This window comes from Cyanistes caeruleus, chromosome 1 (assembly GCF_971803275.1).
Source record: "Cyanistes caeruleus chromosome 1, bCyaCae1.hap1.1, whole genome shotgun sequence".
Classification (NCBI taxonomy): domain Eukaryota; kingdom Metazoa; phylum Chordata; class Aves; order Passeriformes; family Paridae; genus Cyanistes; species Cyanistes caeruleus.
Window position 1 is genome coordinate 130,113,183 of NC_141701.1, and position 21,201 is coordinate 130,134,383.

At 36.7% G+C, this 21,201-nt stretch overlaps 1 protein-coding gene across 11 annotated transcripts in view; it reads right to left on the reverse strand.

Annotated features, from left to right (window-relative positions):
* The window catches only part of CDK14 (cyclin dependent kinase 14), a 341,278-nt gene that overhangs the window by 82,803 nt on the left and 237,274 nt on the right, over positions 1–21,201 (reverse strand). For 10 of the 11 annotated variants that reach the window (XM_086857927.1, XM_086857960.1, XM_086857948.1 and 7 more), the window contains 2 exons: positions 16,835–16,974; positions 12,510–12,656 (listed from right to left, as the gene is read on the reverse strand). In XM_086857927.1, the coding sequence (XP_086714053.1) occupies positions 12,541–12,656; positions 16,835–16,974 (256 nt within the window). In that variant the 3' untranslated portion in view covers positions 12,510–12,540. Of the gene's footprint in view, positions 1–9,687; positions 9,710–12,509; positions 12,657–16,834; positions 16,975–21,201 lie in introns of those variants that run through there. The other variant, XM_086857917.1, reaches the window with a different exon arrangement.

Genomic DNA, 21,201 nt, shown 5'->3' on the forward strand with positions numbered 1-21,201 from the left:
GAGATGCCTGTCCTGCATCTGGTGACATGAGCAGTGCTGTGACTCATTAGCAATTCTCCTGGTTTGGATAGCACACAAGCTGGTACAGAAAATTGTGAAGTTTGGAGATGATTTTGGGGAGAGGAGGACAGCCTACACAAGAAAGCAAGTCCAGGACTTGAAAATTCAGAAAATCTCAGCTTTTACATCATCTGAGGAAAACTGGCAAGGGTTAATGATCCAAAAGCAATAATTTTCTTTTCCTAAGAAAATCAAAATGAAGACTTATGCACAAAGCACCTGGTCAAGGATTTTGACAGGATCAGATCAAGAAATCTTCAATATGCTCAATCTACCTCCTTAAAGATTTAATAACAGATATAAATAATTTATGGGATACTTAATGTAAGGGGGAAGACTTAGTAAAAAAATTCAAAATGGTGGTGAGGCAAAATCTTAGAAAAGAATTTTGAGAGATACATCCTTTTACTGCAACCCAGGTTATCAATACCTGGAAAAAGAAGATTAAAAAGCGAATGATATCAAAGTCAAGAACTACATGCATACATTTAAAAAATTGTATGACCCAATCCTAGGTTAAATTTATGGATTGATTTATACTGCTTTATTTATTTGAAATATAATACATAAAGCTAAAGTTGAAATGCTACAGATTAAACCAGATTTCATCAACAGCTGCTCACATTATATAGAATTATTTCAATGACCTCAGGGCTCACTGGATTTTTCTAACACTTTCTACATAACCAGCTTCTAAAAAGACAAAGGCAATTCATACAGATAGTATTTTTACACACAAGTAATGATAAGAAAGAGTCACTGATGGAATATGGACCACGTGTCAGAGCTTCTTCTCACCTGAAAAGTGATTCACAAAGATTGGTAATGTCACAGAATACACACTAGCAAGTCCCAGTGATTCCTCAGAAATTTGGGAGAGAAAACACAAAAATCAGATGATGAATATGTGATTTCCCCACTTATTGCTTCTGCCTGACCTTCCCTAGAGAATCAAGGAATAAACTAGTGTTTATTTAGAATAGAGAAGTCAGGATTTGAGTGAATGACAAACCAACTGCAGGAATAGTAAGTTTTGAGGGGCAGTAAGGAATTTCCTACTAATTCCTTACTGGCTACTATTCTTCATTTGAATTATCAAGTTCTTATAAGCTAAGAAAACACTTGTGTCAGTTTTGAAAAACCAGAAGCTGGTTAAAAAATAAAGAGTAATGGTTAAATTCTTTCTTCTGTTTCTGACTGTAATTCTTTTTCTTGCCAGAAAATGTAAATTTGTGGGAAATATTAGTTGTTTAATTGCTTCTTCTGAGTGATACCTTCTTAGGTGATGATCCTAGGACTTACACAGGTCATTAACCTATGTCACACACAGTCCTAGAAAAGAGTTTATGCACACCTGCCAGATTTCCTAGCCAAAACATCCTTCTGTTCATGTCCAAGCAGCTGTTGCCAGATGCAAACAGACACTTCAGCTACCACAGATCCCTCAAATATACCTCAGGGTTAAAATCTAGCAGGTCTGTCCAGTGCTTACTGATCCTTGCCTTTAGTCCATGGAGCTAATAGACTTGGAGATTTCCCAGTTTATTCTCTCTTCCCAACAGAAGCCTAATTTTCAAACTCCATGCAAATAATTTAAATGCATATCACTTCCCCAAACAAAGTACCAGAGCAGACATTAAGTAATGAATACTTTCTGAACTTTTCAAATTAGTTTCCAGTTTTTTACTTAAAAACTAGCTGGGCATCTGCAGAGCTACCCATGGTGGGAAAAATTCTACCATGGAATCTGCACAGAGGATATTATATTCTGATATTTTGCTCTCTTTATGCAGCTTTGCAAAGGACTAAGCCTGTGTGTTCATTAGTGCAGAGTACAGCAGCCAGTATTCACAGTGCCTATCTGAAAGAACTTTTCATTAAAAAGGTATCTGGAAGGTAAAGAATGCCCTTTCTGTGCTTTAGTAACTTCTTTTTTGCAAGCTATCAGGCTGTAAATGCTGAGCTTTTTACATGAAATACAAAACAGAAAACACTCATCTGTAAGACTGTACAAATATTTTGATTAAGAAACTTCTTCTCAAAACCTGATTCTGATTCACATTTAGTGGAGAAAGGGAAATCCAACAGCCTGTGGTTACTCAATAAAGCAAATGCTAGCTACTCCATTGCCAACTTAAAAACTTTGATGGATGGAAGAAAATGAAAGCTGAAGAAAATCAAGGACCTGAACAGTAAGCAAACATTCCTCAGCATCCAACCACGAGACTGCTTAAGCACGAGCTCTAAACTTCTGAGAAAACGATGAGTTTGATATATAAAAGACAAAATTCCTTAACAGAAGAGATACAGTTTGCAAAATAGTTCTCAGGAATCCTTTCAGCTTCTAAGCCTCATTTTCTCAGCCTGAGATGGTATTGTTGTGTCTACATTAGTCTTGATAAGGGAGCCAGCTCTACTCCCACTGGAGTCCATGGAATTCTCCCATTGTCTTCAGGAGGAGCAGAGCCAGACACAAAGCTGCACAAAGATACCATGATAAAACAGTCTGGCAGGTACTAGGATCCCATCTTATTTTCTTAACATTTCTGAAAAAAAATGTGTATGGGGGGGAAATCTATGCAATCACTTCTATTGATATGCAATATTCCTTTTATATTAAAATACAGACCCGTGAAGCCAATTAATGGTTAGCAATATTAATAGCCAGGGGCTCGTTAAACTGCCTGGGATGAAGAGTTTGCCTGCAATTTTACCACTACAGGATATCTTGGAGAAGACTAAGGATTTTGTAATGCTGATATTTCATATATGCATTCTTCAAGTCCCTGACAGGCAGCAGACCCCGTAGTCTTCATTTCAGATTAAATTTTATACAGTAAGCCTGAATGCTGTATTTATTTTTAAATCCATACTTTCTAAGGGTATGTAGTTTTTCTTGGAAATAAAATTATATCATGCAACTGAAATTGCATTCTGATTTTATGCAGTCCAACTAAGTATTAAAAATAAGCCTTTTTATAATTCAGCTTGCAACAGGAACATGTCTTTTTTACAACAGCAGCTTGCAGTAAACCCCCAACCCCACTTCATCCAGAAGACAAACCACTGCCCAATGTTAATAATGAATGTTCATATCTACTGTGTTCTGTTAAATTGCTAAAATTGCCCAGATAAACCATTTGAGAGTATGTCAGGTTAAATTAATACAACATGACCTGATCACTTCCACAGTTGGAAAGAAAGAAGTTGGCATTCTTTAAATCCAGAGCTCAACCTGGAGATTATGCTAAATTGCTTCATTCATAGTCCACACTCCTCTGCACATGTCAGGAGGACAGCATTTGTCCCCTCTAGTGATAAACAAATTATACATGAAATCAATTCCACTTCACAATAATTTTCCCTATTGGGTATTATCTTTCCTCCTCTGCTCCCTCCCTCAAGCTTGCATCCTGTAACTTGCTAATGAGCTGGGGGCTTTCTGTTCCAGGTGGCACCCCCTGCCTCGAAGTCATGACATTTCCCATTTCGAATGCTGCTGGCATTTTTCGACAGCTCCTGCTAACCAGCCTTTTTGACCTGCACCAAGAGGAACTCATCTGATCGAATGCTCTAACCTGCCAATCACGCCAGCAAATGATCTTCACAGTCACTCCCAAGGCAGGAGGGGGAAAAAAAGGGAGAGTGAGAGAGGGGGAGCGAGAGGCAGCTCAAGAGAGTGATGGAGCAGGCAAGCAGGCAGCCTCTGCAGCTACCTAATGAAAGCACTTTAAGTCTCTGAGACAGCTGAAACACTGAAAAACTGGTGGGAAAATTAGGACAGAACTGAATGCCTGGTGCTGTTACTACTGCTTTCTTTACATCCTGAGATCATTTTGAAAGCAATACCTCTGAGATGTGCCATTTTCAAAAGAACAGAAGTTAATTTTACCATATAAATAGAAAACAGATAGATTTTTCCCTGCCACTATCAATATGCAAACCTCATAATTCTGCTCTGCCAAATGGCGTTCTTTACAGAATTAATTAGGAGCTGTAAGCTTGTTAAATGAGTATCTTCACCTAGGGATGATTATGAATATTTTTTTGTTGTTGATGTAAGCCATAAATAGCACTTTGAACCTAATTTAAATGCTGGCAACATTTACACCTCTGTATTTACAAATCTTTGCACACAGATACATAAAACAATAAATACAGTATCTGCAGAGTCTAGATGTCACTTCATGGGCTGAAACCAAGCAGAGTCATGATAATGACTCAGTTGTTTTGATTTTGTTCTTTTTATGATGTGACAGATTACTCAGTGCCGAATCTTTCAAGCACACAAGGACAGATTTTTATGTAGATAGATAATAGTGTAGATTTTCTTTCCCTTCAGACTATAAGATAACTAGATTTTAATACACATGCAATGCACAGACTGAACAAGAGAGGGATTAAAAGCAATTGTAAAATAAAAATTTCAGGGAGAAAACTTAAGTAAAAATGGTGTGATTTTACTGTTAAAATAAAAAAAGCCAGAAAATATAATGCACAATTAGACTTTATATTAACATCAAAAGAGGGTTGCAGAGGTGGCTGTACAGAATTAAAATCAAGGTTACTAATGGCAGAGAACGATCGCCCATAATTACTAATTCAGAACACATATATGGTCCAAAACAACACTAATAATTTATAACAGACCAAAATATTATGGAAATACTCCATTTTGTTTCCATGTCCTAAAATATCCAAAGATGCTTTTCCAGGCTTATTCTTCTATGTTAGATATCTTTGTTTGGGAATTTAGTACTTTCTGAGTTTTCCTCCTGAGACTTAACAATTAACACTAGGAGGATGTGGGAACCCATCCATCCTCTTCCCATTTATGGGGCATAATAAATTAATGTAATTATTAACTGAGTTGTAAACTATTGCCACATTTTTAAACAAGAATCTTCCCACAACTAGGGGCACTCAGTGCACATTTACTTTAATGGGTGCTGCCTTAAGACCAAATTTCGCAGTGGTTGGTTTAGTTTGTTTATTTCACGGAGAATCAGACAATATAAGCTACAGATGAAAAATGACACCACAAAGCCTGTCCTCCACAGAAAGGATTCTGGTATATGGAAATACTAAATTTCCTTCTTTGTTTACAATTTGGCTGAAAGTAAAATGTTCTGTTATTGTTTTGTGTTTATGTTATTAAATGTGCTGCAATTGGTGCCTGAGAGGCCATGCCTCTCATTAGCTTTGCAGTCTCTCTGGGTTATGGGCTGTGTGTCAGCACTGGAAGCCTCTGCTTTGTCTGGAAACCTCAGTTTCTCCCCTTCACTGGTTCCACATTCCTCTTAGACAAAGCCTAACTGAGGAGTCACGTGAGGAAATAATCCTAAAGGAGAGGTGACTGTCCATGGGAGAATAGGGAGAGTGGAGACCCGCTTTTGCCTCCCTCCCGGTCATTGTCATCTAGACATTGTCCTCGCCGCATTCAAATGTCATCCCAGACTATCAGCCCACTGGAACTCAAACAGCCTTTCATGCCTAGACACTTCTTAGGCAGGAACAGACCACAAAGACTGTCTAGTGGGAATTGCTTGCTATCCTAATATTAATAATGCAATATAGTACACTTATGGCACAGAGGATTCCACCTTTCGTCTCCTAAATTTATGAGCAAACAAACTGGAAAGACAGATAAACAGCACTGCAACTGAGCACATGCATTCATGCAAATATCACTAATATCTTCCCTACAGCATAAATGACTGTAAAATTACAAACCTCTGCACTAAAAATTATTTGAAAATGAATCTTCACAGTGCTGAAGGCAAGTTATCATGCATTAGAAATGAACTGAAAATAGGCACCATACTATGCCATAGTAACAAGGAAATAAAGTATTGTCCTTCAAAAAACTTATCCATAATATTTGTAACGCTTTGTTTTCCTTCTGCAGCTAATCTGGCCATGACACATCACAGTTTTATAAAAATAATGTCAATAAATATGTACCCCCTAGTTTCACACCAAATGACAGAGTATATAACTGCAGGAAAGGAATCAATATCTCTTAGCAATGGAGGTTTGAAATACTTGTCCTACCAAGTGGAGTACATAACAATAAAATGTGATGACCTCCCCTCTCTGTTCTGCATCCTTTCTTCTTCCTTCCTAAGGAGACTTCCATTATTTCAGGGAGTCATGATCATGCCTATTTGCTTCAGTGTACTTATTTCCAGGCGTAGATGCTGTCCTGGGCTTTCAGTCTCCAGGCTGGATAGGCTTCCATCAGAACTGGTGTTCAGCTTCCTCAGTGAGAGGAGATCCTTCCCAATTCGCTTTCCACACCTCTGTGCACTACGTTTCCAACTCTTTTTATAAAGAAAATCAAGGGACCGTGCATTCTACTACTTACAAGGAGTGCAATTAAATGACTGCATTTCACATGACAGCAGACAAAATGTGAGCTGTTACAGTACTGACACAAAAACACCATTAGACATATTGTCTAAGCCTTATTTGGCTTATTTGGATTTTGGATTTCCTTTACTGGGGCATACCTGGGGACCTGAGGGACAGCTCCTCCATCCTCAGTCCCCACATGTCACTTAGGTCAGATGGGCAGTTGATACAAAAACAGCCTGGCACTGGACAGCTATTTGCTCAGTCCATTTCAGCCACTGTGCAGAGTCCAGAGAATATGGGGGGATTTTCTTTATGGTTGAATAGAGGGCAAAATTCAGTCTACAGCTTTCATTTTAGATTAATAGAAATAAGATAATAGATATCAGAAGAAGAATGTAGACCAATGCCTGGAGTTTTTCCCTTGTGTGTTATATTTAGGGTATATTCTAGCAGTGTGGTGATCTTATTCTTCATTATTAAGTAAAGCACAGCTGGAACAGTCTCATAAAACCATTATGTTGTTAACATAAGAAAATAATGGCACCGAAAGTACTAGAGAGCCAAAAAATATCTTGGATTCTGCAGTTATCTTTCACAGCTTAATACTAATTTAACATTTTACAAAATGGATGTTACAATTTCAACTCTGCTTAGTATTATCATTACTGGACTCAAACCCAAATTGCTTTCAGCTGCCCACCACAACTGCATCTTATTAGCCTTTTCAGGAAAGCCAATTTATGCAAATCCAGTATTAGTTAAATAATTAAACTGACCCTCAACATTCATGTATAGACACTGTCTGGCACTAAAAGATGCAAGAGAAATTTAAACCTCCCATCTTCAGTGCTTAGGCTTCCATCTTTTCAACTGCAACAGTACAATGACTGTTTATGCACATCTATCTGAATCCATCTATTTAAAAAATGCATTAAAAAATTAAACTGGTTACTGCTGTGCTTTTATAGCTCTGCTTTTCTCTCCCAATCTGGTTTTACACTGAATTTTGAGATTTCACACATATAAAGCACTACTGGCTACTTTGAGCTTTTGATTAAATCAACAGTGACAAAATCTGGCTGATATGCTAGTCTCTCAGTCTAGAATTTCTCTTTTATGCAGACCTTTCTCCACTGTAATTACTACAGTTTTATCCCCTGAAGCTGCAGAGATGAAGACTTAGATGCACAGTGTATGGTTTTCCACAGTGTTTTAGCAACACTGGGGCACCCAGAACAGAGTAAATGCAGGACAGTAGTAAATTAAAATGACTTTTCAATGCTGACTACTGGACACACACACTGCTAGACTACAGATTGCCTGTGGCTTGTCTAGGGCAAGGCAGGCAAAAATTGTATTCCCACACAGCAGTGCTGAAGAGACGCTCTTAAACAATCTATAAATGTAAAACTGAAGATGACAAAACTGAAACGATTTGGATGGGGATGCAAGAACAGTCACCTCTCTAGCTAGCAAAGAGAAAAGGGTAATTTTACAGAATGATTCTGTGCTGCTGAACACACCCAGTCAGCAGCAACCAAACAACCAGCACTTTTCTGCCACTATAGTGGTAACTGTCACCTCTTGAGCTTTATTCTGTTTAACACAGCTGAGCTGGCCCGAGTGACGCCATCGTCCCTTCCATTGGCTGGGCTGGGGTCAGTTGCTGGCTTAAATGGACACAGAAGAAAGAATTCAGCACCCTGCAATTGAAATTCAGGATTGCTCGGATGCATGTGCATGTGGTGAAGCAGTACAAATAAAGACCACTTTTTGTTTTGCTTCAGTGAATTGTCAAAGAGATTTAGAAAGCCAGGGGATCTCATTATGGTAATACAGGTTAAATACTTTAAAAGCATATGGTGTTACCATCCTGAATGAAGCTGTCCCTGCTGGCTCCAGGAAGCAGACAATAGGCCAGAAACACATCTCGTGTCTCTGGTCCACCAATGGGAACTGGGGATTATAAATCACCACGAGAAAACATCACGTGCTATCTGGTATCAGGTAATGCCTTGTCTTTTCAATTACTATTTGACTCATCCTTTCCAGAGAGGAACAAGCTTTAGCCACGTATTCCACTAGCCAAATGAAAACAGAGCTCTAGAGTTTCATAGGGTCCATTCTTGTCTCAAAAAAACAGATCTGTAAGGATGGATGACTTTAGTATATATAGTATAACTCAACAAGACATGTAGAGATGAGGAATGCTTCTACAGAGATGCTTCCTCCCCATGGAGAAAAAAAATATCAATGAAAACCATCAGGCACAAAATAAAAACATTTCTTTTTATCACAAAACTTTGAAGATTCATAGATATGGTCAACAGGCCCCATCTAATTCAGAGCTAACAGATTCTTCTGTGTGCGGTGATGCTCATTTACCACTTATTTGCTAATTTTCTCCAGTAGAGAGCAGCCTCAGCATTGACCTTGCTACCTCCAAATGTCAGGTTTTTCCCCATGGGCACTGTCTCTTCTTGGAGCCAAAGACAATGACACAGTGTAGTCTACAAAGACCCTATTAGTAGTCCAAGTGTGACAGATGTTATCTAAGATGTTATCTAAGATGTTATCTATTCAGAAGAAAGTCCTAGGCTACTGCTTTTTCAAGTGGTAAGTTGATTTGTGAGTTGCAGACAGGGAGCTGAAGCACTACAGTATTTAAAGACAGCAGAAATTCTCAGAGATTCACCAGTTTCTGAGGGCTTAAGACAAGCTCTAATCAATGATGGAGCCAATTACAAATTTACTGCCTTTAGTCCCTCTCCTTCATCAATCTGCCAGAGACTGCTGCTTCCAAAGTTAGCAGATGATGTCCCAGACATTTCTTCCCTAATCTTTTTGCCTTCCAAACCCTAAAGAAAAGTGGATTTAATTCGGTGGGTGCACTATCAGGGCAGTAACATCTGGCAAGTGTGTGAGAGAACAGCAGGACGTGGTAACTTCTTACACAGAAAGATTTGGTACATTTTTATTGTGTCTCTCAATCTTATTTCCTATTTTACAGGAAGGAAGGAAGTGGGAAGGGAGGGAGGGAGGGATGTGGGAAGGGAGGGAGGGAAGGGAGGGAAGGGAGGGAAGGGAGGGAAGGGAGGGAGGGAGGGAGGGAAGGGAGGGAAGGGAGGGAGGGAGGGAAGGGAGGGAAGGGAGGGAAGGGAGGGAAGGGAGGGAAGGGAGGGAAGAGAGGGAGGAAGGAAATAAGAGAAGAATTTTCTTCAGCATCAGGTTCTGGAGGTGGTTGAAGATGGTTCCTTGTTTGTGGCTCTTTGTGGGTTTCTCTAGTAAATTCCTTTACAATGTATAAATGCATAAAAAGATATAAAAAATAAAACCTTTCCTTTGCACATGTGTTAGAGGATTTAGTGAGCAACTATCTACAGATTTTTCTCTTTCACAGCTTCCTGGAGGATACTGGAAAACCTCAAAATTCCAGCCCTTCCTAACTTCCCTGCCACCTCTATATACTCATAAAGTCAGCCCAAGAAGCTGAGTGAAACACATATGTAACTACCTCATCCAGGAGACAAGCTAGAAACATTTGTTCACTATGGTTGGATTTTTTTTTATAGTCAGATATATTTCCATGAAATATTTGCCTCTTCTCATTTTCCTTTATCCCACCAGTTGGGATGCTATCTGATCATGCTTGTTGACATTTTAACATCTTGCACTGTTTGCCTCCATCTCTCTAACTCTACTTTCTTTGTTTACCTGTTAACTTCATGGCCCTGGAGAACTACTGCTATCTTTCCTTTTTCTATTCATGCATCTTTTTGCTTCACAGAGCCTTGTGAATTGAGACTTTGACAGAATATATTGTAATAATTACTCCTAATGCTACTCTCCTGCTGACTGCAACTCCAATATTCTGCTAGAGTAACTGACTCATAACCCATCCATTTTACTGACTGAACATCCTGCTTGCCAGTCACTACTTTACTGTTTAAAATCACAGCCACCTGCCATTCACCGGATCTTCTTTTCACATTACCAAAACTGCAGTCTCTTTTCCCAACTCCTTTCATTTTCCACACTGACTCACACCTCTACCTGCTCGGTAGTCTCATCCATTCTAATAATTCCTGACTCAAATCCCTTTTCCATGTCCGCAGTTCTCCTGCTTCCTTATGAATTTTAGTTTCATCTCATTAATCCCTAGCTCTCCACATGGTACAAGGACCTCTGTTTGGTACTAATATTTTTCCAGCATTACCTGATGGTCTCCATCTCATGGCACAAGTCAAATACTACAGCAGGGAGCTGATATGCTGATATGATGTTATTGTACTGTAAGCACCTAACAGAAAAAAGTCCCAAGCCACAGTGGAAAAATGTAATCAATAATGTACACATCACAACACTTGCTAAGTGGCTTCAGACCTTTCACAATGAAATATGCTTTTCTGTATTAAAACTGTGGTTGAGCAGCCATAACAGTACAGTCTGTATGTAAAGGGTACATTTGGTTTTCTCTTTCTGTTCACATATAAAATTTTAGAGCAGTAATTTGTACCTGCTCAAATAGATATTTAGTATGAATGATCCAATGGTTCTTTTATACTGTTTTACATACTCATTTGCAAAAACCTTCCATAGTATATTTTATAAATGAAAAATTGCATTTATTTGGAAGCATCAGAAAGGAGATTCTGTACATGAGAATTGAGATTCTGTACATAAGCTTCTACACAAAAGGTCTTTAGCACAGATGGGCACATTCTAAATATACTTTAGATGGATGATATGTCACGTTAGAACAGACAAGGTTGAAGAGATGTCTGCAGGGACACAGCCCCAGGAAAAAGTAGGGATTAGCTTGTCAATAAAGATGTAAACAGACTGCTCTGAGGCAGCCTCATTTATGACATTAGAGAATTTTAAATGGTTTGTTGGTGAAGGGCTTGTGCAAAAACTGGGGCAGGCTGTCAGCACCAAAATCCATTCATTCCAGTTTTTCAGTAGTTACTGCCTGTCAGCCAAAGACACTATAACATTACTGGGTTAAAAAACCCAATTGTACATATGCATACAACTGTAAACCCAAATGTAATTCATTAGAGAAAATTATATCAGATACTGTAAAAAACAGACTTAGCTAAATATAGACATCATGTGAATATCAACTACATCTATAGGAGACTGTATCTTCAAATAGGTATCTGAGCAGCAAATGCATTTATCTCAGCTCCTAGAACTTCTGTAACAAACTGTTATAATGGACTCAACATGCAAAAAGCAACTGTGCTTTTAAAAACAAACAAGAAAAAAAAAGGCAGCCCTTGCTGCTCTTGAATGAAAAGAAACTGCTCTTAAGGTATTTTGTGAAACACTGTGGTATGAAAACATTCAGAGAAGCATAATAAGCAAAGCAGCTATATAAGGAAATACTGCTAATGTGGAAGAGTCTGCCAAGTGTTAAATCCCACTGAACAAACACTGGGGTGGTGCGTACAGGCAGAAGACAATCAATGTCTTGATATAACTCCACTATTCCCTTGCTGTAATTTGGTGAGCAGCCTCTCTATTCACCTGGCCTTCCCAAGTTCTGCTCTGCTCTTAAAATACCAGAAGTCATATTACATGCTATTTCATTGCCAAATAACAGTGGGTAAACAAAACTAGCATTAGTAGATCCAGTGATATAGATCATAATTGCTAAAATGACAGCACCTCTTTCTTTTCCAAGAACATCCTTCTGCTACCAAGACTACCAACCTACTAAATAACAGAATCATAGAATGGTTAGGGTTGTGAGTGACCTTAAATCATAGAATCATAGAATTTCTCCTCCTTGGCCCAAAGTTTAACAGAACTGGCAAGAGGTATTTTTTCTCCTCCGATTTTGCCAGGGGGAAATCAGTCCAAATTAAAAGCAAACTATTATTTAATATAGTAGCACCAACTTCTGCAATGCTTTCAGCCTGTCAATGACACTCATTCCTGACAACTTACACTCTTCATATGGACTGTAAAACTGAAAACAGAGTATCAGCCTGCATATGGATGTGCAGCTGAGCTCTGTATTTTGTTTCTCTAAAGATAACTAAAGAGCATGTTCAAATACATCCTTTCCAATAATCATGTCTTACCTGCATCATCAGTTGTGAACATAGGTATTCTTCAGTGTTTGCTGTTTGATACACCCTTGCCATAACTATTGTTTTTTCCAAAGGCTCTCATGCTTTCTCCAGTCTCTGGCTGTAATCTTACATTCGGTACAGTAAAAATAGAAGACACTGTAAAAAAAAGAGTGTCAGTTCAGAAACTTCAATTTCTTTTTGCAATAAAAGCAATAATATAAAAAGAATTAATATTAATTATTAATATCACTATAATAATTAAGTTGCAATTAATATAATATATAATATATACTCAATATACTATTACTATAACAATTCATCTGTAATAATTAATAATTAATATGGCAAACATAACACATTAAATATATATACCACCTATTTCTACAAATAAGCACTGTACAAATTCTGAATGGAAAGTAGCTGAATGCATTATGATGGAAATTGTATGATGCAAACATTCTTAGCTACATGCATCTTCAAAAAACACCCATTTCCACATTGTGTGTGTTTATTTGTCCTCTACACCACCATGCAATTAATAACTTCCACTTTCAAATTTCTGCTGAGGAAACTTAGAAATAAGAAGGGAAAACATGCAGCAATATTTTTCAATATTTTGATATCACATGTTATATCTTCAGAATCTAGATATCAGTATAATTTAACTGTCTTGTTTGCCTTTCTTTTTTGAATTACTAAAGACAACTAGGCTTGTTAAAAATATCCCAACAACTCAAAAATCTTTTACATGAAGCAATCCCCTTTCACATGAGCTAGAAAAGCCTCGATGACTTGAATGTCACACCAGGCAACTAGTTACTAGGAGAAATGATGATAATAATCACAGGAATCAAAATGCAAATGGTTAAGAACTAACATATTGATAATATGAAAACTCATTTTTACTTAGCATAACTCAATCTGATGGAGAAAAATCAATAACTTTTAACTCCTCCTGAAAACAAACTTTCATATAACAATATGAGAGCTGCCACTGCATGAGTCCATAAGGAAATGTTGAAGAACTAATCAGGGCCATAAGAGTTTTCTTTTTTGCACTAACAACTGGCATACATATAATTTTCTAGAACTACTTTTTCATCTGTGTGTCTTTAAAAGACCTGATATTGCTTTACGCACAGACCTTCCCACTGTAGTTTGATATCTCAACTTGCATCTCTTACTCTGCAGATATTTTATACAAATACATGAATATGAGCTCCCAAATATAAAAATAGAAAAGTGGAAGGATGTATTTTTTGGGGTTTTTTTTGTTTTGTTTTGTTTTGCTTTTTGTAAATAGAAAATATGTACACATATTTAGTAAAAAGGATTAATATTTGGATTACTATTCAATTTTCAGATGAATGAAAGCTATGCTGCATCATAAATTGAGCTGTACTCCTAGACAAGGTTTTTTTAGCAGAACTGCACTACTCTTTCCTTTTGAATGTACTATTTTCAAAAATTGAAAGTGGCTACCTTTTAGACAGAGCTTATCCGGAAACGGAACTTTCAGCCCAACTGATATTGTGCCTTGACTTGAAACTAAGCCAAGTAAAAAAACCAAAATTGTGCTTCTCACAAAAACTAACTTTGCACATGTTTTTAAAATAAACCCCATTAAAAAATTATACTGTAAAGTATTACATAGAATACAAATAGATAGTACTAAAGGTCAAAACCAGAACAGAAAGTTAAACACTTAATTTTCACTTTTTCAGTACAGGCAGAGTCACCATACTTTTGTGAAATACAGTGATTCCAAAAAAACAATTTTTTGATGGAAAAATCATTTAACTGATTCATCCCATTAGCTTTTCTACCCACATATGAATCTTTCCCTCATTTTAAGTGCTAAATCCCCAAATTTACAATTCAGCATTAGGAACAAATGGGACAAAATATATTCCATGATGAATAATATTCACTACAGAGATTTGCAAAATCACAGTGGTGTCCAAATTAGATAGCAGTAATTTGGTTTGTACATAAAAACTCAATATGTTTATATTTAATTAAATATCAGTAGTGTTTCTTGATGTGAAATATTAGCAAAGAGAACTAGAATCACAAAAACTGGCAGTTTCACTACACAGTAAACATTTTCCCAACTCACCAAAGTATATGACTTCTTTGTTTTGTAAATATGTTTACAAGTATATCCAAGTCATACTAAATAGAAATGATTGTAGTATTTGATACTGGAATTGTCCTTTCTTGCATCTGGATTTATGCTTCATAATGATTATCTACTAGACACAGAAATAGTCTTTCTGTAACTCGAAATTTTACTGGAGGCATTTAGAAGAACCTTGCTTTAAAATATAATGATTTTTCATCTTTATTCTCCCCCCTTCAAAAGGTTTCACTGCTCCTGATGTTTAACGTTATGCAAAGACGTGTTTCTGCCAATGAATATCGCCTTATGGTTATGCTTCTGCAAATAACCTGCTGTGAGCTGATAAAAGGATTAATGCAGCCAAAATTCTTAATCTGTGAAATTACAAATTAAATTCTCATATTAAAAATACCACCCTGAGGTATTTTTTGTGGTTTTAATTCCCCTCTGGTGTTCTGCATACATTGTGCTTGTTAATGACTAGGACAAGACTGTCTCTGTTGGCAGCCTGCTGCAGAGTGATAATGTGTAGGCATTTACTTCACTGATAGAACTGGATTTAACCACTGACTGATAAACTAAGTGGCAAGTGGGTAATAAGTCCATATTAACAGGAAAGTACTACTGCAGAATTCAGAATTCAAAATCCTGGCTAGACTAAATCACACAGTCATAAGGATTGAGATGTCACCACTGCAGAGTGATTTTTGTTTTCCATTTAGTGGAAATACGATAAATGAACTGGCATTCTTGGTGTTTCATTAGTCCAAACGAAAAGAATCTCTTTGCATCAGTTTCTGCAAAGGCAGACTTTCAACAGCAGCTGCCTTAATTTAGACTGAACATTTAAATTTTCTGCTTATTAAGTACCACAGTCAGCAAACTGAGTGGTGGGTCACCATGGCAGAGGAGGAAACTGGTAATCTTTTTGCAGAGCCAGAACACTATCTATGACAATAATGTACAGAAATTCTTGGTTCAGAAATTATTTTGGTTTTAATGTTCATATTCTACAAATGTAAGAGTGCTCTTCAGAGCAGAGCTGGGAGTAGGATACTTGGACTGCGAAGCCACAGAACAAGCTCAGAATGTGACTACTACAGCTGTTGAGGATGGAAAATATAAACTTTAAGAAGACAAAAGTTTTTGTACTGACAGTGCTGTAAACATATTCTATTTTGGATGAATATTCAAAAAGAGAGCTTTGTTTTTAGAAGCACACTTTTAAATCAGTCATAGTTACACACACAATGTAATGGAACATACACTTGTTCCATTGTTGCATCCCTGAACTTTCTGCCTTGAGGTACTGGATCTTTTGCTAATTAGATGCATGTTTGAAAAGAGAAAAGAACATACAATGCTGTAATGAAAGCATGTGTCTCTTCACCATATTGCATTAAAGCAAAATGATGACGGCTATTCCCTTGTGAAACCTTTTTTTAATAACAGAACCTTCTCCAAATAAAAAAATATCATTGATGATACTGTTTTTTCCCCAGAATAAATAGTTGTGTGCTTTTAACACTGAAAAACAACATGCAGACATACGATATAAAGGATTTAAAATTACTAAAAAGATACACCCAATGATAGGAACATTTCTGCCAAGTCAATTGGAATCTATTCTGTTTAATAAAAGAGGTAAAGGGATGTATGTAAATAGTGAAAGCATTCTTAGTTAAGAATATCATCTGCCATCCTCTTCGTATACAGTGTAATTCAGCAAATTAACTGATTGTTTACTTTGTGTTTCCCAGACTTCTGAATGCCCAGTCCTTTCTTAAGGGTTACTGTTATAACACATAGAGATTCTGTGAATCAAACACAGCTGGATTTTTATCCTGTGTGCTGCAGCTAGTTAAGAAGTACTGTATGTTATAAAGTGAAAAGCACTAAATATGTAAATTGCATTTTTCCTTTTGCTTTATGACAATTCAGAGAATTCTACTGGCTCCACACATAATCAAATACAAAGATAGCAGGCTGCAGACTGCACAGCAGAGATAGCAAAAAAAAAAAAAAAAAAAAGAAGAAGAATCCATTCTGTCCTGTGTCAAGCTAACTATGTAATTTCAATCTACACAATTGCAGTCACGTATTTGTGTGTGGCAGTGTGTGTCCATGAAGCTGTCTGTATGTGAGGGTTAGCATCCACATCTGTCTGAACTGGAATCTTTGTTTCCAGTCAGTTTGGAGGTGTTATACTCACTATCAGTCAGTTCCCATAGCCGTGGGGGCAGGTCACTGAAGTACTCGTGGCTCAGAGCTGCCTGTGCTGACAATCTGTTCTTTGGGAAACACTGGAGTAGTTTGGAGGCTAGATCTTCTGCGTGGTTCACACAGCTCAGCCTGAAACACAAAGAAGGTTTTTAATGAAAAACAGTACCATTATTCTGTTTACTAATTCCATCTCCAGTCAGCACAGTTGAAACACCAAGTTTTAATAGCCAGGAGCACTACCAGGAAAACTATTCCTCAGGTTAGGGAGTTGATTAATTATTTCTATATTCACAGCTCAAAATCCATACAAGTATTACAGCTACAGAGCATAAAATATACCATATCACATATGCCCTGCCTAGTATGCATCATGAGCAACAGCTTCTTGAAAGCAACTGTTTTGATCCTTCCATTTACATTTTATTGAGTGTATTGACAAACTGAAAATTTACAGTGCTGGAAACAAATGCTTATTACCATCTAAACACATGAAATCCAAGCTTACAATAACAGCAACACTCACACAACTTTAAGAAGTATCAAATTTTAAAATCCAGTGATGCTTAACATTCAACACATTCATCATGTTTCACAAGACATTTGTCTTTCAGGAAGTACTGACTTATTACTTTTTAATATATTCACATGTCAGGGAATTGACTCTTCATTAAGTGTTAATGCAATGCAAACATTAAATTCGAGTTATCTTTTCTAAGGTTCCTACAGAAACGGACAAAACTTAGTGCTTCACTGGGAGCTAAATCCTTGGGACTATTACAAGAAAATACAATCTAAAAGTAATAGACTTGGAGATGGTAAAATGGTAATCAGCAAGATCTGGCCTGGGTCTAGTAACCTACAGCTGCCTCCTAAATTTCTAAAGCCACCAAGCTTTTTGTAACATGCAATCAAAAAAATGCATGCAGCATCTTGTTGACATGATGTTGCTATAATCACTAGGAAACTTCATAAATTCAACCATGCCTTTGCTCAGCAAAGATCCCTCACTGGGTAAATGCCAAAGTCCATAAAAGGTTTTTTCAACACACTGTTTTCCCAAAACCAGTAGCTAGTAGACTGCAGTCCAGAGTAACTTGGCATTCGAAAAAGATTATGTCAATCAATCTATTATTGATTAAAAACAATAATCCTACAGCATGTTTCATGCAATTATTCATTTTTTGCAGCTCAAGCTGACTTTCCAGAAAAAAATTCAAGAAGATGGACCAAACAGCATTACTCTTTTATTGGGCTGACATAGCATGATTTATATGAATCAGTACAGGCACAGGTGAAAACTGTCTCTTCAACAAAGAACAGAAAATGCTGGAAACACTAAATAAATAAAAAAGGTTACACAACTTCTTGTCCATGCCCATAGTAAGTGTGAAAAAAAAAAAAAAATCAAAAAAAAAAAAAATCAAAAACATATATTCTAAATTATGTACTGGCATATGTATATATATATGCTGATATTTGCAATCATTCAAAAAATATTCCACTGGCTGTCTTTTTAATTTCTAGCTGTATGCTAGGTGGAAATTTGACTTCTGTGCCTATCTGATCTCTTCTTGAGAACTGGCAGGATATATGTCCAGGAAGTACCAGGAATGAATTGCTTAGGAGAGCTGAACACTTTAAGACATTGTATGTCATCACTCGTCTTACTGAATTCTCAGGATTAGATTTCAGAATTGCTATTTCTGGTTAAACAGATGCTGAACTCTGGTGTTTCTGATGGGCACATCTTTTCTGGTTTAATTTTCAGTTTGTGACAAAAGAAAAACACCTTGAATGAAAGACTCATTTCTTAGAAATTACATCATAAGTAAGAATAATTCTAGACTATTCTAAACTATCAGATTGTTGATAATGTTCAGTAAACGTTTGTGACAATTACAGATAATTTCAGATAATTTAATTACAGAACAGAGCAAAACACCAAGACAAAAGATTATTATTAACAAAAAAAAAAAAAAAAAAAAAAAAAGGAAAAGGAGGGGCAAATAAATATTCAAGGAGAATTGGTATTAATTCTTCTACACATCCAAAATTTCCATGGAATGGTGATTATACTGAGTCTGAGGCCTGAGTCCTAATCCCCCCTGCACCAATTAAACGTTCTGTCAATCCATTTCAGCAATGTAATTTTCCCCCACAGAGGTAGCTGCAAGCTTTTTAGGAACTATTGTAAACCTGCTCTGTCTTGAATGAGAACTACTGTTAATTCACAAAAATGCAGTCACTTAAGTAGTGAAATGTTACCCTCCAGTAAGAATCACACCATTCCTTAGTTGATCCATACATATAGGGGAGATGCTAATTAGGTAAGGCAAAGCAAAGCAAAAGAAAGTAACATTCAAACATCAGCAAATTCTGATTTGCAGCTGAAATGATGGATGACATCTGCAGTTCCTCGAAGAGAGTGATGCTGACATTTTGACTGCATAAATGGTCACCAGTGTACCTTGGCATACTGCTAAGTTCTTGTTGCAAGGAATTCAGAAAAATGAATATAAATTGAAAGTGTTTTGAATAGGAACAGTTTAGAGGGCCAGTCACCTTCCCAGTTTAGACATAAAAAAGATACATGCTTACTGAAATTAGTTGAGAAACTGAAGATAAACATCAAATAATCAGCAGATTATACATTAATATAAATCAAACAAAAATATCTAGGGCTGCCAAATAATCACATCAACTAACTAAATAATTATGAATAAATTAGTCATAATTAGAACCAGTTTTATAATAAATAAATAGAAAGAAGGCTAAATTCATTGCACAGTCTGCAAAAATTGTTCAATCTGCTATAATTATTACATCTATCTGCCCTGATCACATTCCAAGTAGTGCTGGGGGTGTGGGGTTGGTGTTAGTTGTTTGTCAGTGCTTTGAAGATCCCAGTTGCTACATTATTGGTATTATGTTTCCAAGCATTTACAGATTTCAAACTCAGAAGGGACCATAACGATCAAGTGTCACCTCTTGTGTAATGCAGGCCAAAGATCATCCAAGTAACTCATGGATCAAATCACCACTTTCCCCCAGCTCAGCTGGATCTTTAAAGTTCTGCATTAAAATTCTAATTTTGTTTATGGAGCTTTGCACAGCAATGAAAAAATTCTTCTCCAGAACTCACGTCTTCTGCAAGGTCACTTCTGGAAATCAGTGGGCACTGCAAAAATCACATGTATGTGGGCTCCTAAGGTTGTCAATATTAAAAACTGATGCCTTAGTGGAATGCATGACTAATTTGCTGCTTTGTTTAAAGACAAGCTATTCTTCACTTATGAAAAATGTACTGTATAATTCTGTATTAAAATTACATCTGCTACATTGGAATTGTTTGGAAAACCCTATTTAGTGCAGAACCTCAGTGGTCAGAACATTGGAACAATTGTTTTGTTTCTCTCATTTGTTTTTGTTTGGGTTTTTTTGGGGTTTTTTTGACAATACTGTCTTTAAAATATTCTCCTTGAAACATTAACAATTTGATTTAAGTTTGAAACCTGATTCCTCAATAGAGAAAAAGGCTAAATTTTCTGATGGGGTACAGTAGTTAAATACCTAATACAGAAGTTGACAAAAAGAACTGAAGAAAAAAAGATTTCATTTTTAAATACACCTCTTTCAGTACGAGACAGGATGGAATTTCATACAATATGGCTTTGTGTCTAAAACATAATAGCATGTTTTGTCTCACAGCAGTTGGGCCATATAGGAACTTGGCATGCATGATATGGCAAGTCTCAATATTCACGCTTCACTTACTGTCACACTAATCACTGAGGAATAGTTACTAGCCATGACAGCATACATACTTTCAGAAAACGTGGTGTACAGCAGAATACAGAGAAATCTTTGGCAATGAGCATTAAATAATATGTAGATATTGTTTAAGAAATATTGGGAATATTTTTGCACACCTACTCTGATGACATTGTGAAACACATCGATTTTCAGTTTCATCACAAATGCTATATACAGCCTTAGCTCAAGAAAAATAAACACCATATGAACCTGTCTCACTTGAAATACATATGAATCAGACTAGACTTGAGCAGTTGTAAATCTCATTGGATTACAAGAATTTGATTTAATTTCAGAAAACAGGCTTAAATGTCTTTCTACTGCAGAGGAAGGTCAGTATTTGGTCAAGCAGAACATGACTAAGATCACTGAAGTTTGGTTTAAGCTCTTAAGAAAAAAAAAGTTTGGGGCATGTGCAATGAACTTCTGAACTTGAGGTGATTTGCTTTTAAATTCAATGAAGAAGGCAGCTCAAATTCACATTAATAATTAAGACAAATGAGCATTAAAACAAATGGAGATATTATGCTGTCTATATGCTCC